Source organism: Mirounga leonina, unplaced genomic scaffold (genome assembly GCF_011800145.1).
Source record: "Mirounga leonina isolate KUSES-001 unplaced genomic scaffold, KU_Mleo_1.0 Mir_128, whole genome shotgun sequence".
Classification (NCBI taxonomy): domain Eukaryota; kingdom Metazoa; phylum Chordata; class Mammalia; order Carnivora; family Phocidae; genus Mirounga; species Mirounga leonina.
The window spans coordinates 20,609,825-20,628,557 of NW_023270320.1; the positions used below are offsets into that span (position 1 = coordinate 20,609,825).

Sequence of the window (18,733 nt, forward strand, 5' to 3'; positions counted from 1 at the left end):
TGGCATCTTTTATTCATAAAATCTGGGGTTGACCAAGTACTTTATCAAGAGTGTTTCATTTGGGGAGCCTGGGTGGCTCAGTAGGTTAAGCGACTGCCTTCGGCTCAGGTCATGATCCTGGAGTCCTAGGATCAAGTCCCGCTTGATCAGTCGGGCTCCCTGCTCAGCAGGGAGTCTGCTTCTCCCTCTGACCCTCCCCCCATGTGCACGCTCTCTCTCTCTCTCTCATTCTCTCTCTCAACTAAATAAAATCTTTAAAAAAAAAAAAAAGAGTGTTTCATTTGGTTAAGTGACAAACAGGGGTGCTTCATTTTGCCTATCACTTTTTCCCTAAAGTTGTAGATGACATGTCCCCATTCTCACATGATCCTAAATCATTACTAAAATTTAGTGGTTCTTCATTTCTGAGCACTTTTCAGTTGGCAGGGATCCCTACTTCATCTCTGCACACCTCTGTATAAAAACACTTGAATGATCCGGAAGGTCAGCATTTAGTAAATGCCTTCACTTCCCCTGTCCCCATCTCATCTGGTCTTTCTATAAGTTCACCTTTTCACTTCCTGATTCGTTCTTAAGCAGATCACTTTCTCCCTTCTGGTTGTGTTATCTGAGATATAGCTCTTTAAGGGCTAGGTAGGGGTAGAAATTGACACACATTTGATTTAGAGAATTATTAGGTTTTGACTTGGGAAGCTAGAATATTGGCAAAATTGGAGATGTCATGTGTATTTGCAAATTTTTCAACAAGTATTTGTGAAGTGCCTGGCTCGGCACTCTGTCGGGTGGTGTGGACGACACCTATGTGTAACACTTTATTTTTACCGTCAAGGAACCTTTCACTCATTTTCCTGTATCTGTGGGATTTTTCTCCACATTCTTTGAGCTAGCTGCTTTTGAAGTCAAGCGCTTGCATTTACATTGATACGTGAGTCATGTTCAGGGAACTAGCTTTCTCCACGAGGTTTAGTGTAAAACTGGATTATTCCTAGTCCAGAAATGTCTGTGTCTCTTATCAGCATCAAGTCATTTAGATTTAATATAGAAAATTCATCTTTATTATTTTTCAAATACAATAATTTTAATAATGGTTGTCTTTTATAGATAGGAAGGATGAGAAATGTTCAAGGGCTTATTTTATAGGATAAAAAGCTCTAAGTTCTTCAGAGAAGATGCAAAGCTGTGACCTCCTGAGGTCAGGTTATTGATAATGACTATAACATCTCTGTCCATCATTGTACAACAGAAGTGGCAAACATGACTCTGAACTTCTGAAAGTTAAATATGCTTAATTTTATTGACTGATAAGCTGCATATACTATTATATTCCCTATTCTTCAGTTATTTCCCTGTCTGCTGAGTTATACATCTCTATAGACAAGGCCATGTAGGGTTTTTTAATTTTTATAGATCTTTTGCATGTAAGGTGTACATGTTTACTAGAGATAATTTAGAAATATATATTAGCAATATAATGCATATTCTATGAAATGCATAGAAGTAAAAATTAGCTCCCCACCCAAAGATCATCACGGTTAATATTTCGGCATTTTTAACTTCAGACTTTTTATTATAATGCGTGTATATTTTTTTCCTTACTAGGATCCATGCTTTGTTTTATAACCTGATAATTTTTTTCAGTGTTAGGTTGTTTGGGCCTGTAGGGTATGGGGAGAATGTCTTTCTATCTTATTCATTCCATTTAAAAAAGAACACATCATATTTGGCATGGACTTGGGGCTTATTTATCTATTTAGAAATCTCAAGTAAATATAAATAAGCATGTGTGTTTTACTACAAATTCATACTCAGAGCATCGCTGAATAGCAGTTTTATTTAGAAAAATCCAAGTATGTTTCGGGGGGAGTTTTTTTTTATTCTAAAAGGTTCACATGGTTTCACATTAAAATGAAAGAGACTGAAATGAAAACAGACCTAATGATGGCGTCTTTTACCTACTAGTAGACAATAGCTAGACTGCAAGCCCCTTATGCTGGAGACCGTAAACACACAGCACACCATTCTAGACATATTTCTTAGCACAATCCCTGGCATGTAATAAGGTGTAAAAAATAGGAGTCAGATGAATGATTGAAGAAAAGATGAGGTAACTCATTCCCGTGTTTGTGGCGAGGACAAATGAGCCATGTCCTGGAAGAGATTTCTGTCAGCCAATGTTTAAAAATTGTAGCGGCAGGGGCGCCTGGGTGGCTCAGTTGGTTAAGCGACTGCCTTCGGCTCAGGTCATGATCCTGGAGTCCTGGGATCGAGTCCCGCATTGGGCTCCCTGCTTGGCAGGGAGTCTGCTTCTCCCTCTGACCCTCCCCCCTCTCATGTGCTCTCTCTCTCTCATTCTCTCTCTCAAATAAATAAATAAAATCTTGGGCGCCTGGGTGGCTCAGTTGGTTAAGCGACTGCCTTTGGCTCAGGTCATGATCCTGGAGTCCTGGGATCGAGTCCCGCATCAGGCTCCCTGCTCGGCAGGGAGTCTGCTTCTCCCTTTGACCCTCCCTCCTCTCATGTGCTCTCTCTCATTCTCTCTCTCAAATAAATAAATAAAATCTTTAAAAAAAAAAAATTGTAGCGGCACAAATGAACCACAATGGCAAATCTTTTGAATCACCCAAAGCTTCCACTCCTTTGTTCCCCAAAGAAGCCATTCTTTGCAGTCCCTTTTAAAAGGCCATGTATGATTAGTGAACTCTAAGAAATTCACAGCTTTGACTTCTTCCACCCTCTCTCTGATTGCTCTAGGTGGCATTTCTAGGAACAAGTAAAACAAAAACAGAACGGTGCTGGTGCTGAACCTTTGTTGAGAAGCTGGGTCAATCCTTGGAGGGATGACGGTTCCCGAAGTGCTTCTAACCGCCTCCCTTCTCTTCCCCAGGCTACTCTCTTCAGAATGATTCCCTGCAGAGCTGCGCTCTCTTTTGCCCGATGTCTGATCCGAAGAAAAATCGTCACTCTGGACAGTCTAGAAGATTCCAAATTATGCCGCTGCTTATCCACCATGGACCTCATTGCTCTGGGGGTTGGAAGCACTCTTGGTGCTGGGGTTTATGTCCTTGCTGGAGAGGTGGCCAAAGCAGATTCTGGCCCCAGTATCGTGGTGTCCTTCCTCATTGCTGCCCTTGCTTCCGTGATGGCAGGCCTTTGCTATGCTGAATTTGGGGCCCGAGTTCCCAAGACTGGGTCTGCGTATTTGTACACTTACGTCACTGTTGGAGAGCTGTGGGCATTCATCACTGGCTGGAATCTCATTTTATCTTATGTGATAGGTATGTTGCAAAAAATATATATATATATATCAATCTACTGTGTGGAATGGTAGAGCTAGCACTCCTGAGGCAGAGATCCTTGTAGGTCTGCATTAGTTAGTGACTGTGTGATCATGAGTGAGTTACTCGATCCCTGTGTGTCCCATTTATCTCACCTCTAAAGTGTCTCCTAATTGCAAAATGCAGTGATTCTGCTTCATCTCTGAATATGCTTCTGAGTGAGTTTGGAAACCCGCTTTAAAAAAAAACCAAAACCCATAGTTCTTTAATGCAGATAAAGTTAGCTGATTACACACTTATGGACGTGATTGGTTACTAATGTAGAACTGGAAAATTATCAAGATAATTTTATATGTGATTCAAATTTTCAATTCTGTCTGAACTAAACCGTGTTCATCCTAGAACAGAGTAGCAAAGGATGTTATGTTCATCTTCTCCCAGTGACCTGTATATTCTCTGAATGCTCTGTGTTTTGGGAAGGTACATCAAGTGTTGCAAGAGCATGGAGTGGCACCTTTGATGAACTTCTTAGCAAACAGATTGGCCAGTTTTTCAGGACATACTTCAAAATGAATTATACCGGCCTTGCAGAGTATCCTGACTTCTTTGCTGTGTGCCTTATATTACTTCTAGCAGGTAAGGAAGCCAATTGCGCTCCACCCTGAGATGAGCCAGACTAACTATCCCGGGAAAATAAGTTACCACTGGATTTGGGGACTGAGTTCCCAAGACAGGGTGGCATATTTATATGTTTAGGTTACTATTGGGTATCTGTGGGCCTCATCACTGGCTGGAATCACATTTTTTCTTATGTGATAGACATGTTTTAAAAATAAATCTAAATTTTGTGGAACAGTAAAAATAACACTTCTAAGTAAATGATACTTGGAATGCACTAAAGAATAAAATAAGGCACATCATTATAATACCAATTGGAGATTTGCAGGAACGGCAGTGAAGTTTCAATAAGGAAGAATGTATAATTTTTGGCCTTATTTTATCTTGTTAGCCTCAACTAAGGATATTTGCAAGCATACTATTTCTAGAAGAATTTCTGTCTATTCATGCCTTCATCTATGTAATGTAGTTATTTAGCTGAAAAGGAAGCATATTCAAACCATCTGTCATTTTTTAATGTAGACATTATGTAGGCAAACATACTTGTTGCTAGAATTTTCCCATATTTTACAGTCATGTAGCATAGTAGTTTAGAAAGAAAGGCACAGGAATTAGAATCAGAACAACCAGGTTTTCAGTCCTACTTTGCCACTCACTATCTTTGGAACATTGAGTGGCATAATCTTTCTTTTTTTTTAAAAGATTTTATTTATTTATTTGACAGAGAGAGACACAGCGAGAGAGGGAACACAAGCAGGGGGAGTGGGAGAGGGAGAAGCAGGCTCCCTGCAGAGCAGGGAGCCCGATGCGGGACTCGATCCCAGGACCGTGGGATCATGACCTGAGCTGAAGGCAGTCGCTTAACCAACTGAGCCACCTAGGCGCCCGAGTGGCATAATCTTTCTGTGACCCGGTTTGCTCATCCATAAAATGGGGATATCAGTGTGTATCTTGTAAATGTTTTGGAGTTAATATTGGGGAAAATCTTTCTAAAGGTAAAAACTAAAGAGGAAAAAATTCATGTTCTAAAACTTTCATATATATATATATAAATTTATGTTCTAGAACTTTCATATATATATATACATATATATATATTCAATCCTAAGAGTAAAAGTAAATGATAAACTGGGAAAAACATATGCAATACATGACAGAGAGCTTACAGCATTATTATATAAATAAATATATATATAATTATATAAATAAATCTTACAAATTGATACAATAACCTAATAGAAAAAAATGTGCCACTTCAATGGGGCCAAACTTTTTGGAGAATATTTCTGACAATGTGAACCAAAAACCTTGTATGAAAGGACATATCCTTGATATGGTATTACCTTATAGAACATTATTTTAAAGCAATAATTAGAAAGTGTACAAAGATATTTATATAAAGGATGATGGTGTCAGTACTATTTATAGTTGTAAGAAACTAAGAGTTACCTGACAGTCTATAAATAAGGGATTATAGTGTTTTCGTATTGTAGAAGAGTATGTGGTTGTTAAAAATGAGGTTATCTATTTGTCAGCATGAAAATGTGTATGTATGTCTGCGTGTGTGTGCACGCCCGAAATTCTGGAGAAGAGACTATATTTGATCTTTATTCCCTTCATATTTTTGCTGGGTCTTCAAATAAGTTGAAAAGGAAGGAAATTGATTACTTTTACAATCAGAATATAAAATAAAGCTATTAACATGGGAATCGATTAAAAAATATTATCTTTTTTGGTGAGACAGTTGAAGAATTATTTTATGTATTCTGTACATATTAAGCAGACATATGATTGAGCTTTTATTTTCAAAATTTTGCAGCCACTGACCTTGGCTTTTTTAGAACAGCATTGCATTAAAATTCAGTTACTTTATATCTACCTACCCACTGATAATAAGAATCAAAGTTACTAGATTTATTGATCTCTTGGAATGTGGTGTCTCCAGGCTATGAGCACCATCTGCCTTCGGCAACCAAGTTGGTTGTATTCGGGACATCTTGTGACAGGTGAGTCAGAACTTGCAAGAGAAAGGGATAAATGTAAGTTAAATACATGGATGCCGGTAAAATAATATCCTAAAGCCTGTAACTGCCTCAAAATGCCATTGCTCTTACTAAAAGTTGGGTAAAAAAATTAAAATACCCATTCTTTTTTCCATAGGTCTTTTATCTTTTGGAGTAAAAGAATCCGCTTGGGTGAATAAAATCTTCACAGCTATTAATATCCTGGTCCTTCTCTTCGTTATGGTTGCTGGGTTTGTGAAAGGAAATGTGGCAAACTGGAAGATTAGTGAAGAGTTTCTCAAAAATATATCAGCGAGTGCCAGGTATAATATTTGGGCTTTTCCCTTCTTATTTTGAATGTGTTTTTGTCTTTGTTTTTAATTTGCCTGCTCTTGTCTTACATTTTCCTCTATAACAGTGCTTCTCAATTTTTTTTTTTTTTTTTTTTTTTTTTTTTTGCTGTGGAGACATTTCTGAGGGTCTGGTCTATTCCAAGACTCTTCTTCCAGTCTCCCCCCCAAACATAAATACATAAGTGTGCTCACTGTTGAGCAGCTATCTGAAGCCAAGCAGTGGCTCGTTCTTGGCTTCAAGCTGTGCAGGAGATATAGGAGAAGAGAGGAGTGAGATCCTGACCACTGGAAGGATGCCTCTTCCCCCTCCAAAGCTTTGCCACCCTTGCAAAACAGTGGATCTCTTTGAGTCATGCATCCCTTAGTTCTTCCTTTGGGAGGACCCTTTGGTTTCATTGCATTCTTCCAGCCTCTTAGTAATTTTCAGGCCTTGATTTTTGGAGAACGTCATTGGTTGCATAAGCAGAATTGTTCCTGCATTTTGCTTTTAACCTGGCAGTCTCGAAAATTAAATTAGTAATAATTATATATAAAAGGTTTCATCATAAGATTTATATTAATATTCTGATGTGCAAATAAAGTAAGTTTACAGAAATGTCTGTTACGTGAAGTATCACTGCATGTTTTTCTTTACATACGTTGTTTGAAGCCATTCTTTTGAAGCAAAAAATTAGGAACTTCTGGTTTTATACAATTTTTAACATGTAATAAAACATCCAACTTCAATATTATTAATCTCTATTAATAATTAATAGAGAATTCGATTTCATCTTTTCAAATGTCTTATTTGTAAAATTTTTAAATGTGCAACCTGCCCAACTGTCCATGAGAAGAGGTTTTATGTCTTTATTTCAGAGCAGGGCCCATATATGGTGTCTCTGCTCTCACAGTCCTGCCTGGCTGTGAGTTCTAGCCAGAGTGGAAATGGGCCTTGTGCTTATGCTCTTATTGATCAGCCTCCAGTTGAGTGTTGACAACCCAAGAGGGTGCCATTGTTGGGAACATCACTATACTCCCTGAGACAGGGTAAGAAAAATCAGGATTTCCATTTAATTTTATATTGGTTAGCTTCAAAGAGCTGGTGAACACAATAGCCTTCCAAGAAATGGTTTTCTGTGAATATGACTTTGCATTATGCTTGCTCTCTTCCTTAGAGATCTGCCTTCTGAAAATGGAACGAGTATCTATGGGGCTGGTGGCTTTATGCCTTATGGCTTTGCGGGAACTTTGGCTGGGGCTGCCACCTGCTTTTATGCCTTTGTGGGATTTGACTGCATTGCAACAACTGGTAAGGGAAGAATCTTGGGTCCGTGTGGAAGGAAAGGTGTTCCTTGTTCTACAGGAGTACCCACTGGTGGCAGCAGAGGGTCAAGGAAAGAGTGGGATTTGGGGTACTACGGGCTGGTTCCAGCCCCAGCCGTGACACCTTCTGTATATGATAAAAAGAAACTTCGTGAAACTCTCTGAGCCTTGGTTTCCATTAATTGGTAAAGTGGGGAGAACCAGGACCTACCCCTCATGCTCATGGTATGAAGGTTACTTAAGATACGATACACATAAAAGATTCTTTGCAAGCTGTCAAGTATTTTATAAATGTTAGTCGTAATTACTGTCCTTAACCTTCAGTCTGGAAGTAATCTCCAGTACTATCACAATGAGTAACAAATGATGATCACGCTTGTAAATTGTCTCTTCTTTAGTATGACAAAATAGACTGTGGCATTTCTTTTCTCTTTATCCTGTACAACAAAGTAATCGTGCCAGAATCATTCTCTAAATGCTTCTTCTGGGTTCATATTACTGTATGGCCTTGCAATTGGCCGTTTGGGGACACTTCAAGTGCCAAATCTTACTAGATTCAAGGACTATTTTTGTGTTGAAGCCAGAGTTTAATATAAATTCATGCACTGGGTAAGAAAAGGTTTATTTTCGTATTTATGGAAGCATTCCTATTTAAGGGTCCACAGAATGCTATGACAGTCATTAATTTCTGTGGATGAATCCTATTCCGAATAGATTAAGACCGCCATACTATCCTGAAATATTTACTAGCACAGGTATAGCTAGCATGTCTTTTCTTTCTAGAAGTGGGAAACTGACCTGCATGATCTCTTGCTTTCTCTTTTTGCCTCTAGAAATTGGAATTTTGTATAATAGCATAGTACTCTCAAGAAGAGAGAAAATTTCATGTAGAATACATGGAGCAAGCTAAGAAAACAGAAGGCACAAGAGCAGAGTGAAATGACTATGAAGGAAAAGAAGAATCCATGTTGTATCTGTTAATGGTTCATTAAAGATGCAAATCTTTTGTTTATATCTCCTTAGGTGAAGAAGTCCGGAATCCTCAGAAAGCTATTCCTATTGGAATTGTGACTTCTTTGCTTGTTTGCTTTATGGCCTACTTTGGAGTCTCTGCAGCTTTAACACTTATGATGCCATACTACCTCCTGGATGAGAAAAGCCCGCTTCCGGTAGCATTTGAGTATGTTGGATGGGGTCCCGCCAAATACGTTGTTGCTGCGGGTTCCCTCTGTGCTTTGTCAACAAGGTACATCCATCTCATTGCCTCTGACACTGGGGCTGTGGGCAATACTGCCAAGTAGTCCGTGTTTAAAGAACTGCTTTTATAGGTTTTAAAAGTAATCTTTGTATAAGGAATGTATTATGCAACTGTGTCTTCTCTGAATAGTTTGACCAGAATTGCCACATACAAATCTTAAGTGATAAAAACTGTTTCACCCATCAGTTAGAAGTCAGTTTTTCAAGATAATGACGGTCCAAGCTTCAGTAGAAATGTATATAGCATTGGTACACCCGAACACATACACGTACATGTATGTCACGCATATTTATATATGTATGTATTATAAAACGGTAGGATGCTTACACTAGCTTGTGTCCGGGCCAGCTGTGGAATTACTTAAAGTGCTACAGACAGCCAAGACCTTAGGTGCAGACTTGACATTTTCTGCTGCCTTTTAAACTAGTATCGTGTCTATGTGACCGGGGGCTATATGCTGTGACATTGTTCAGTATAATGTCTTTTTATTGTGAAATACTGAGACTTTTTCTCTTGGTACTCATCAGAGTGAATTTGGTCTAGAAATAGAAATTACTGTTCTGAAATTAATAGTGGAAGTTCATATGATATCTATGTGGAAAGCAAAGAGTAGTTGCAGCTCACGTACGCAGATTTGCAGTAGCGACTTGTTTTAATACTTGAGAATTCATTTCTCAGGTTCCCTGAGCTACTCACATTTCAAATTAACATGGGACCATAAGATATTTCATTCTAGTTTATACCACGGTATCCCGTAGGACATTCTTACAAAGAGAAAGTTAATCTCTTTGCCTAATTGCTAATTTTTTAAAGGGAAAATAATTTTTTGAAAGTCTAAAGTTGGAAAAAGCAATCTTTTTATAGAATTCATCAGCCTAGCTTTTATTCTCTCTCAAAGTCTTGTTTATTTTCCATTCAAGATAATATTAAGCAGCAATTAGAAATTTACCCCCATTGGTTTCTCAGCCATCTGCTCTTCTGAGGTTTGAGGTTTATTCTGAATAATTTCAAGTACTTTCAAGAATCTGAACTATGAAGACATCATGCCATCATGGTCTTAAGAAGATAGAAGGACAAAGATTTATTCAGGGCCAAGCTCAACCCAGCTTTATCAAAAGATAAAGAAAATGAATTTTTAAAATAAAATATTTTACGTATTTTCTCTTAATGGTTATTTTTTATAACTAAGTCATGTATGGAATGGTGCAGCCATCTCAAACACACGAGAAATTCGAAACATCTAAAGCAAAGGGCGTTTTCTTAAATTTCACTGTTCCTGACTTTTAATCGTGGCTACTTCTATGTACTAAATTTACAGTGAGTTGTTGTTTTTTTTTACCCTTTCTCTCTTGATTATCTTATGCTGCTGGGTATTATTACTGATTTGATGAAATATCAGGCTATATGAGGAAAAATAATGATAAAATAAATAGAAGAAGTTTGTAATTATCGAATAAATGAAGTGACTATACCATGCAATTAAATAACCTAATCCCTTCTTTAATTTCATATCAGTTTAGGAATTTTAATTTCTGAGTTATGGCCACTAAAAATGCCTCAATGAGACGATTGGGTTTGGTTTTCTTAAGTCTTAATTACTTAGTTTTAATTCAGTAATAATTTGTGGGCATGCATAAATTACTCGCAGTATTGCTCTTAGTCTGGTAAGTGTGCTGGGCAAAATGTCTGCAATAGAATAATAAGTAGCACAATGGTAAATATTGGCAAATATTTTTAAATGCCCAATCATAACACGTTTTAAAAATAACAAGACTTCGTAATCAGAGCTGTGACGCTGAGTTTTATCCAAATACTTAATTTCTGTTCTGAGATGTAATCTTGCATGAATGTGTTTGCCATACTGCATGTGTTTGCTTTTTATTCAGTCTTCTTGGATCCATTTTCCCAATGCCTCGTGTAATCTATGCTATGGCGGAGGATGGGTTGCTTTTCAAATGTCTAGCTCAAATCAATTCCAAAACGAAGACACCAATAATTGCTACTTTATCATCGGGTGCAGTGGCAGGTGAGAGTTGACTTTTTTTAAGAAAAGGGGGATCTTTTCTCCATCAAGGATTCTGAAGAGTAATGCAAAGTTAGGCAGTTTTCTGTCTTTATTTACATAAAGGTCAATAACTTGTTTGTGAATGTTTTCCTATTTTGAATTATTTTGGCATAGGTTCTGCATTTTAGTGTGTCCGGTCTTTACCTGTGTATACCTGTCTAGAATAATGCTTGCAATGACTCACGTGTGGATTATGAATTTTTCTGTTCTAGTCTTCTGGGCTCTATGTTTCCTTTACCCCGAATTCTATTTGCCATGGCCCGGGACGGTTTACTGTTTAGATTTCTTGGCAGAGTGAGTAAGAGGCAGTCACCAGTTGCTGCCACGTTGACGGCAGGGGTCATTTCTGGTAAGCTTTACAAACACAGGAGTCTTCAACATTGGCCTTGAACATTTTATGCGCATGCATGGACTTATAAAGAGGGTCTGCTTGCTGTGCATGTAAGTTAAGAAAAAGAATCACTGATAAATGAGGTTATGAGAATTGGGATCTGGTAACTGTGGTGGTGGTGGTGGTGGTCTACTGAAATTCATTCTTAACTGACCCGTGGGGACTTTTGTTACTATTTTGTTACTTTAACCTTTTGGGTTTCTAACAAATGTGCAGAGGGTTGTAATGGTTCTTCACTGTATTTTTACTCATTTTTAATTAAGTATAAGAAATGTCAGGGTAACTGATACTTGGCTGTCGTAATCACTGTCCTTGGTGTGGGGTTATCTAGATGCACATCTGGGACCACCGCGGTTCTCTAAGACTTAACTAACAACTATTTCCTGTTAGACCCCACTAGGAATCTATTTTTGCTTTCAACAGTTTTGATACTTAACTCATGTAAAAAAAAAAAAAAAGAAAACAAAAAGAAAACTCCCAGATGCCCACCTTTGGGGATGTCAGAACGTCTTTGTAAAATGCCGTTGGCCAGATTCTTATTCCATGCAGAAATTTTCAAGAGATTCTACAGACCGAGAGAATGGCCGTAAAGGTCCTGTTGGAGAAAGCAAGAGAGAGACTTCATCAAGCTTTTTAAAGCTATTTTGGTAGTAGAAATTCAATCCAACACTGATAACTTGGTTGAGATTCTGAATTTGGGGGAAATTACAGAATGATAATGCTTAATTATATATGAAATGGTATTTTTTCAGAGTCGGAAAGTATTTGCCTCAGCAACTTCACTTTGTCAATGTTTTCTAATAAATCTGGCACTTTATTAGACATACATTAGAAGGTCAAGTCCCTTATTTTCTTAGTGCTTAGATTTCTGCCCCCATGAAATGAAGGTTGCACTAGATGATCTAAAGCCCATTTTATTATTAAACAGTGGATTATGCTATTAAAAAGAGTTTATAAATCCTGACAAAGGATCACACATTTTATTTATTCCATAAAAACGTTTATTTTTTTTTCCCAGTGAAATCTTGCCCGGTAATACTCTATTTTGTATTCAGAGCTTTAAAAAATATATCCTTCTTTCTTCAGGAAGAATTTGATTTGGCAGCCTAATAATATTGACATTAATAGCTAACAGAAGATAATTGTAGCAGAAGGCTTTTTTTTTTTAACATTCTGAAATACTATATTTTTGTTATTTGTACTCCCTCACCTTACTTTGCTCGTTTTTAGCTTAGATCAGAGAGCTTGTCTGGATAATTAATCATTTTCTTCTGTCTTGGCATAGGTTCTGCATTTTAGTGTGTCCGGTCTTTACCTGTGTATACCTGTCTAGAATAATGCTTGCAATAACTCACGTGTGGATTATGAACTTACTTTGCTACTTGTGGTTCTTACAAAACATATTGTAATTTTAATCTAATATATAAGTATATTAGCAACAGAAGGTTTTCAAAGTAAGGCATGAGATGTATTTAAAGAAACTGTGTGATATTGTAGAAGGAGCATGGGGAAGTAGGGTACAGATAGACTTTACCTGGAACTCTACTGCCCCCTCATAGTTGTCACCATGCTAAGTTAGCCTGTCTATAAAATGAGGAGCATAATCTTATCAGGTCAGACTTTGTGAAATTGCTGGTCTCAGGGTCAAAACCAGTCAAATTCTGGCCACTGCATTTGGTTAAACCTATATAATTTCCTCTGTCTCAGAGGATTATTGGATCAAAGATAAATTGAGATCACAGAGACAGCATGTGAATGGAATGTGGTGTTTCTACTGAGGACGATAGGGGACAACTATGTGGGCAAGTCAAGTCATCACTCTTTGATGTTTCAATGGAGAAAAAATTGCTCAGTGCAAGTTCACTCTTCAAATGGAAAAGTATATTTTGCGTCAGAACATTACTGAGATTTGAGTGTGAGACATCGATTCATCTCTCAAATCTAGTCAGTCTTCTCGGAGTGTGGAGTTTTACCCAATGTAGAATTTTGCCTCTATCAGAAACGTAATTTAACTGGAAATTACTTTGTTTCGTGTGTGGCATAACTCAAAATGCAGATGGAAGTTGAAATGATTATGTAACATCTATAATGAAAGATCTTCTGTTTGAATTTTTTAATCGTTGTTTTAAAAAGACTTAGCCAGTATTTCTGAGCCATGTTTTTCTTTTGAAACATCAAAGGAGAGTATTCTGTCGTAGAATGTTTTCACTTTTTGTCAGGCCAATATTTTTTAAATAATCAAAGTAGAATGTGTTTTATACTTGATAGATGGTTGAGGGTTTTTGAAGTTTTACTAGCAGTTTATATGACCCAAGGGTCATCTTTTTAGCTGTGAGAAATATATTTCCTATAGTTTGTTTGATTTATCATGGATACTGGAACCATAAAAATGCCAGTTGTCCCTGACTTGGAAGTTATCAACTGTATGGAGTTTTGTCATAGGTCTTTTTTTTTTTTTACCATTCTCTTCTTTTCCCAATAGCTGTGATGGCATTTCTCTTTGACCTGAAGGCACTTGTGGACATGATGTCCATTGGCACTCTTCTGGCCTACTCTCTGGTTGCTGCGTGTGTTCTCATCCTCAGGTGAGTGTCCTCGTTGGTTCTCAAGGGTGTGTGTCGTGTGGGGCCCAGGGAATAAAGAAAATTAGGACTCACCATCCTTGTTTCCAAGGAGCTAGTGGTCTCACAGAGGTGAGAGGCCATGACAGAAAAAAAAGTAAAGTATAATAAACGTACTTAGTCCTTAGCCAAGAATTAAATACAATTGATAATTAGTAATAAGTTGGCTTAATCTATATGAACAGCAAGTTCTTATAATGTATGAAAACACTTAAAAATATTATAGTTTTTTTCCCAGTATCTCAGCTGCTAAGATTTTATAATAAAGATTTTACTTGGTGAGGCATACACAGATATATATAAAGGATGTTTATGAAAAGGTAATTTACCAGAGTGAAAAAATTGAACGGAGCCTGAATATCAATAGCAGAATAGTTAAACACATAAGGGTACATTTATTCAGTGGACTCTTTTTCTTAGTTATACTTAATTATGTGGAGAAATGTATCTGATTCAGCAAAGCTGTATGCAGTGTCTGAATTTATTTAAATTATAACATAACTTCACACGAAGAAGTCATTTTGCATCGATATACACATACATGCACTTAGGCCTGGTTGAAATTGTGCCAAAATGTTAGCAGTGATTAACGCTGGGTTTGTATTGTGGGGGGTTTTGATTTTCTTCTGTATGTTTTGTGTATTTTTTTTTTCTCAGTGAGCCCTATTTCTTCTTTAGACTGAGGACAAATGTTACTTTTAAATTTAAGTAAAGGCTGCTCAGAGGGAAAGAGACCACAGTGAAGGGACTGGGGCAGGTCCTCGGTGGGGCAGAGCCTAGGAGGTGAAGTGGGCCAGTATCCTGACGGAGGCTGGAGAAGAAGAGGATACGTCGAGAAAGGGACATGGCAGGGGCGGAACGGAGTTCGTCAGGGTTACACTGGAGGACTGAGAGAGGAAGTTGAGGGACGTGAGGCCAGAGAGGCAGACTGCCAGAGGCAGCAGATGCCAACCTGAAGACCGGGTGTCATTCTGAGGCTGCTGCTTAGCCAGACTTTCTGTGCTGTTTTCTGGAACTGCATTTCCTTTGGACGCAGATATTTCCAAGCTAATCCCCCTGTAGTCCCAGTTGCCTTGGGTGAAAAGGTCCCTCCCTTCTGCATCTTATATGTAACTCTGCAAGTAAATGACTGTAGGGGGAATTCAGGGGTGCTGCAGATATCTCATGGAGCAGGTTTGTGGCCTGGCTCAGCCCACTCTGGGGCGCGAGTCATGAGAAGGGTCAATTCACTGCCCCAGTGGGGACCCTGTCAGGTGTCTCACCTCAAGTGTTCGGTGTTTGCTTCCTTTGGGCCAAGTGTCTGTCTGAGAATAAAGACACAGACTTTTGTTTATTTGGGGCCAGGTACCAGCCCGGCTTATCTTATGAGCAGCCCAAATGCTGTCCTGAGAAAGCAGCTCTGGGGTCATGCGGCAGTGCTGCCTCGAAGAGCAAGTCGCGGGTAGCCATGCTGCAGGGGCAAGGCCTCAGCCTGCACATCCTCGTCAGCCCCTCGGCTCTGCCTACACAGCAGTCGTCTTCTCTCGTGAGCTTTCTGGTAGGATTTCTTGGTGAGTCCTCTGCGCTGTGTCCACCAGGAAGGGCCCCGGGTGTGCGTCGGTGGAGCAGGTATGATGTGAGAGAGGACAAAGGTCTTACGTGGCCTTAGCATATGCTTGCCACTGCCCCAAGCCCTGAAATCTCCACCTAACCGGTCGCTAGGAGCTGAGACCATATAGTAGCAGGATACATGGGTCCTGTCATCGAGGAAGAAAGGAAGAAGTTCCCCGAGGTGTGAGTGGCCTCTGTACAGAGCTGGTCCCTCTCAGTGGCTGTTAGGGGGTTCCCTGTGTGCAAGCTTCCGGCCAGGAAGACCTGCCAGGAAGGAGACTGGGAGATAATACAGAACATCTTGTTTGCTCACTCACAGTTACATAATCAGTCATATTTTCAGCAACATTCATTGAGCACCATCAACGTGTCAAGAGCTCTGTGGAGCCCTTGGGATAGCAAGAAAGATGGTCCTTGCTCTCATTGGGCTTTGAGGAACGGGATTATCGGTGGCAAGCAAAGGGAAGTAGAGGCTTCTCTAGAGCACAGAGGAGGGACCCTGAGTGCAGACATGATGGTCAGGAATAGGATGGGTGGGTGGTGATATCCCCTTCTGAAAGAGGGCAAAAAGACACAGATTATTTGTTTGCGTGAACAGTGTTTACAAGAGCAGAACACGGACAGACTTGCCGTTTCCCATTTGAAAAAAGGAAAATCTCCACCCCTGACATTATCACGTTCAATCCATGCGATATAGTGTGAGAATGTAGCAAAGGAGGAGCCTGATGACATGTAGGAAGGAAAAGCAGGCTGGTAGCGCTGAGGGGGGAGGAGGAGACAGTCATGAGTAAGCGAGCGGTGGTTCTTAAATCGGTACAAACAGCCATTTTCTCCCATAATGAAGACGAAGAATCGTAGTATTTGACAAAGAGGCCATGGGAAGACCTTGATATCTTATCACAAGAGACTGCTCGAGCCAGGGGAATCTGAGTGAAATGTGCCTGCTGATTTTGTGTCACCTGCATATCTCACCTTTGCAGCATTTCTTGTTTTGGGCCTGAGTATCTTGACCACTTACGGAGTCCAAGCGATTGCCCGGCTAGAAGCATGGAGTGTTGCTCTTCTTGTCCTGTTTCTTGTTCTCTGCATTGCCGTTGTGCTCACCATTTGGAGGCAGCCCCAGAATCAGCAAAAAGTAGCCTTCATGGTATGAATAATGAGCATTAGAGATCCTCGATATTATCTGGTGTGTCAGTTTTGTAAGTTGTTTTTAAAAAGAAAAAGAGAAAAAGACACTTCTGATGAGGTTAACCAGTAAAGAACAAGAGTGTCGCAGTTCTTTGAGATGTTCTTTTTGTCATAAGGATTCTCCCTACATGGCTTTTCAAAAACTTGAATATGCTCCTATCGCGTTATTATCTATAATGGTAAACAAATTTCTTGTCAAGTAATCTCTAGTATCAAAGAATAAGTAGAATATTTTATTTTAGAAATTCAGTCCTCTTGCAAGAAGACTATTCCCACCAAAAGCCCTTCTGCTATAATTATCCTGTCAGATTTGAATGAGGAGCAGGTTTGGACTTGAAGAGAGCTTCCTGGAAGGATCCCTCTCAGATGCCGTGTGTACCCAGACTTGCAGAGGCATGCCCTGTTGCCATCTGAATGAAACCAGGGAACCCTAATCTAAACCAAACCCTACTGCCAATTGCATCTGGTGATGATACGGATGTTAGCGGGCCGGAGAAATCCCCTGTTGCTTTGGGCTACACTTGAGTAGTATAGACTGTGACACTCCCTTTAGTAGACTCTACAAGAATGATTTTTTCTTCTGGGTGTCCTTTTTGTAAGAATATAAACTTACTGACACAGTGTGAAAGAATATATGTCAAAATAGTTGTCACCACGTTGAAACAGTCTGAGGAATGTACTTTCCAAATTTGAGTACATTTAAGAAGATATTTTCCCCCCTTAGGTTCCTTTCTTACCATTCTTGCCAGCCTTCAGCATCCTGGTGAACATCTACCTGATGGTCCAGTTGAGCGCAGACACTTGGATAAGATTTAGCATTTGGATGGCACTCGGTAGGTTTTTTAATGTTTTAGCTTTCTGAGCCATGGTTCTGTCTTCCCAATTTCATGCTCTGTGATTACAGAAATGCATCCCCTCCCCCTTCTTGGAAATAAAGGGTTTTTGCCAGTTTCTTCGTTTCCCAAATTTTAGATCATCCGAGTCCTTACTTCTCCAAATGTTTTCAGATACCTTTTTTTTTTTAAATTAAATTCTCCCAGGAATCCTGTAGAACCCTGTAGATTCTTTTTCTCCAACTTAATGGGTGACCAAAAAAGCCTCCAAAAGTCAAGGGATTGAATTTGTGGATGGCAGTGCAAGACTCTGATTCCAAAGCCAGTTCTTTCCAGTCCCAGTGGATTTCTGAAGACATTTTGAATGAGCTAAGAGCAAAAAATTTCTTTTGTTATCTAAATTTCTTATTATTTGAACCTTGGGATTTAGCATTAAATAAGATGAGTGAGCTTATTTATATCTCTACTACATGGTTTTTTATTATGATTCCTTTCCCATGTGAAAATTGAGTTAGAAAATGAGAGTTTACATTTGGTGTAACTAAAGCACTGAGCAGTTGTCTTATTTTTTTTTTTAAGAATTTTTTTTTTTTTTTATTTGACAGAGAGAGACACAGCACATAGAGAGAGACACAGAGAGAGGGAACACAAGCAGGGAGAGTGGGAGAGGGAGAAGCAGACTCCCCACGGAGCAGGGAGTCTGATGTGGGGCTCGATCCCAGGACCCTGGGATCATGACCTGAGCTGAAGGCAGATGCTTAAGGACTGAGCCACCCAGGCCCTGAGCAGTTGTCTTAAAAATGTGAACAGACATGTCTGTAAGGTGAAGCAGGGAGAAAGGAGCACTAAGTCTGCATTGGTTTGGGTCACCTGAAGAGTTGAAGAGTGTGCTTTTTGACAGTCCTCCCGTTGCCCTAGCAAGAATGAACCTAAGTTCATGCTGGTGTATGTAATTGTTTGCTTTGGCTAGAAATTAATTCAATTTCAATTTAAGCCACCAATCCACTTGAATTGATGAGAGATTTAACCGCTATCAGTTTTGCTCATCTCCCCATACCCACACTAGAGTTTTGCCCATATTTGGGGACCTTACCTTGTGCCAGGGAATTGAGGGGCTGGTGCCTTGGGTCACAGGCTATCATTCCACACGGGTTACACTAGTTTGTTCTCTCTTTTGGTCACAGTGGCCGCTTCTGGTTGGTGGCTCTGTTGCTTCTCTCTGCCATTCAGCTCCAC

The 18,733-nt window shown here is 39.3% G+C and overlaps 1 protein-coding gene across 2 annotated transcripts in view; it reads left to right on the plus strand.

The window, feature by feature from the left end:
• SLC7A2 (solute carrier family 7 member 2) overlaps nucleotides 1-18,733 on the plus strand; it is a 64,417-nt gene that overhangs the window by 39,113 nt on the left and 6,571 nt on the right. The window contains exons 2-11 of one of the 2 annotated variants that reach the window (XM_035004148.1): nucleotides 2,885-3,275; nucleotides 3,756-3,911; nucleotides 6,054-6,219; nucleotides 7,404-7,537; nucleotides 8,575-8,797; nucleotides 10,696-10,835; nucleotides 13,748-13,850; nucleotides 15,231-15,436; nucleotides 16,457-16,623; nucleotides 17,389-17,497. In XM_035004148.1, coding sequence (XP_034860039.1) covers nucleotides 2,900-3,275; nucleotides 3,756-3,911; nucleotides 6,054-6,219; nucleotides 7,404-7,537; nucleotides 8,575-8,797; nucleotides 10,696-10,835; nucleotides 13,748-13,850; nucleotides 15,231-15,436; nucleotides 16,457-16,623; nucleotides 17,389-17,497 — 1,780 coding nt within the window. In that variant the 5' untranslated portion in view covers nucleotides 2,885-2,899. Of the gene's footprint in view, nucleotides 1-2,884; nucleotides 3,276-3,755; nucleotides 3,912-6,053; nucleotides 6,220-7,403; nucleotides 7,538-8,574; nucleotides 8,798-10,695; nucleotides 10,836-11,086; nucleotides 11,224-13,747; nucleotides 13,851-15,230; nucleotides 15,437-16,456; nucleotides 16,624-17,388; nucleotides 17,498-18,733 lie in introns of both variants that reach the window. The other variant, XM_035004149.1, reaches the window with a different exon arrangement.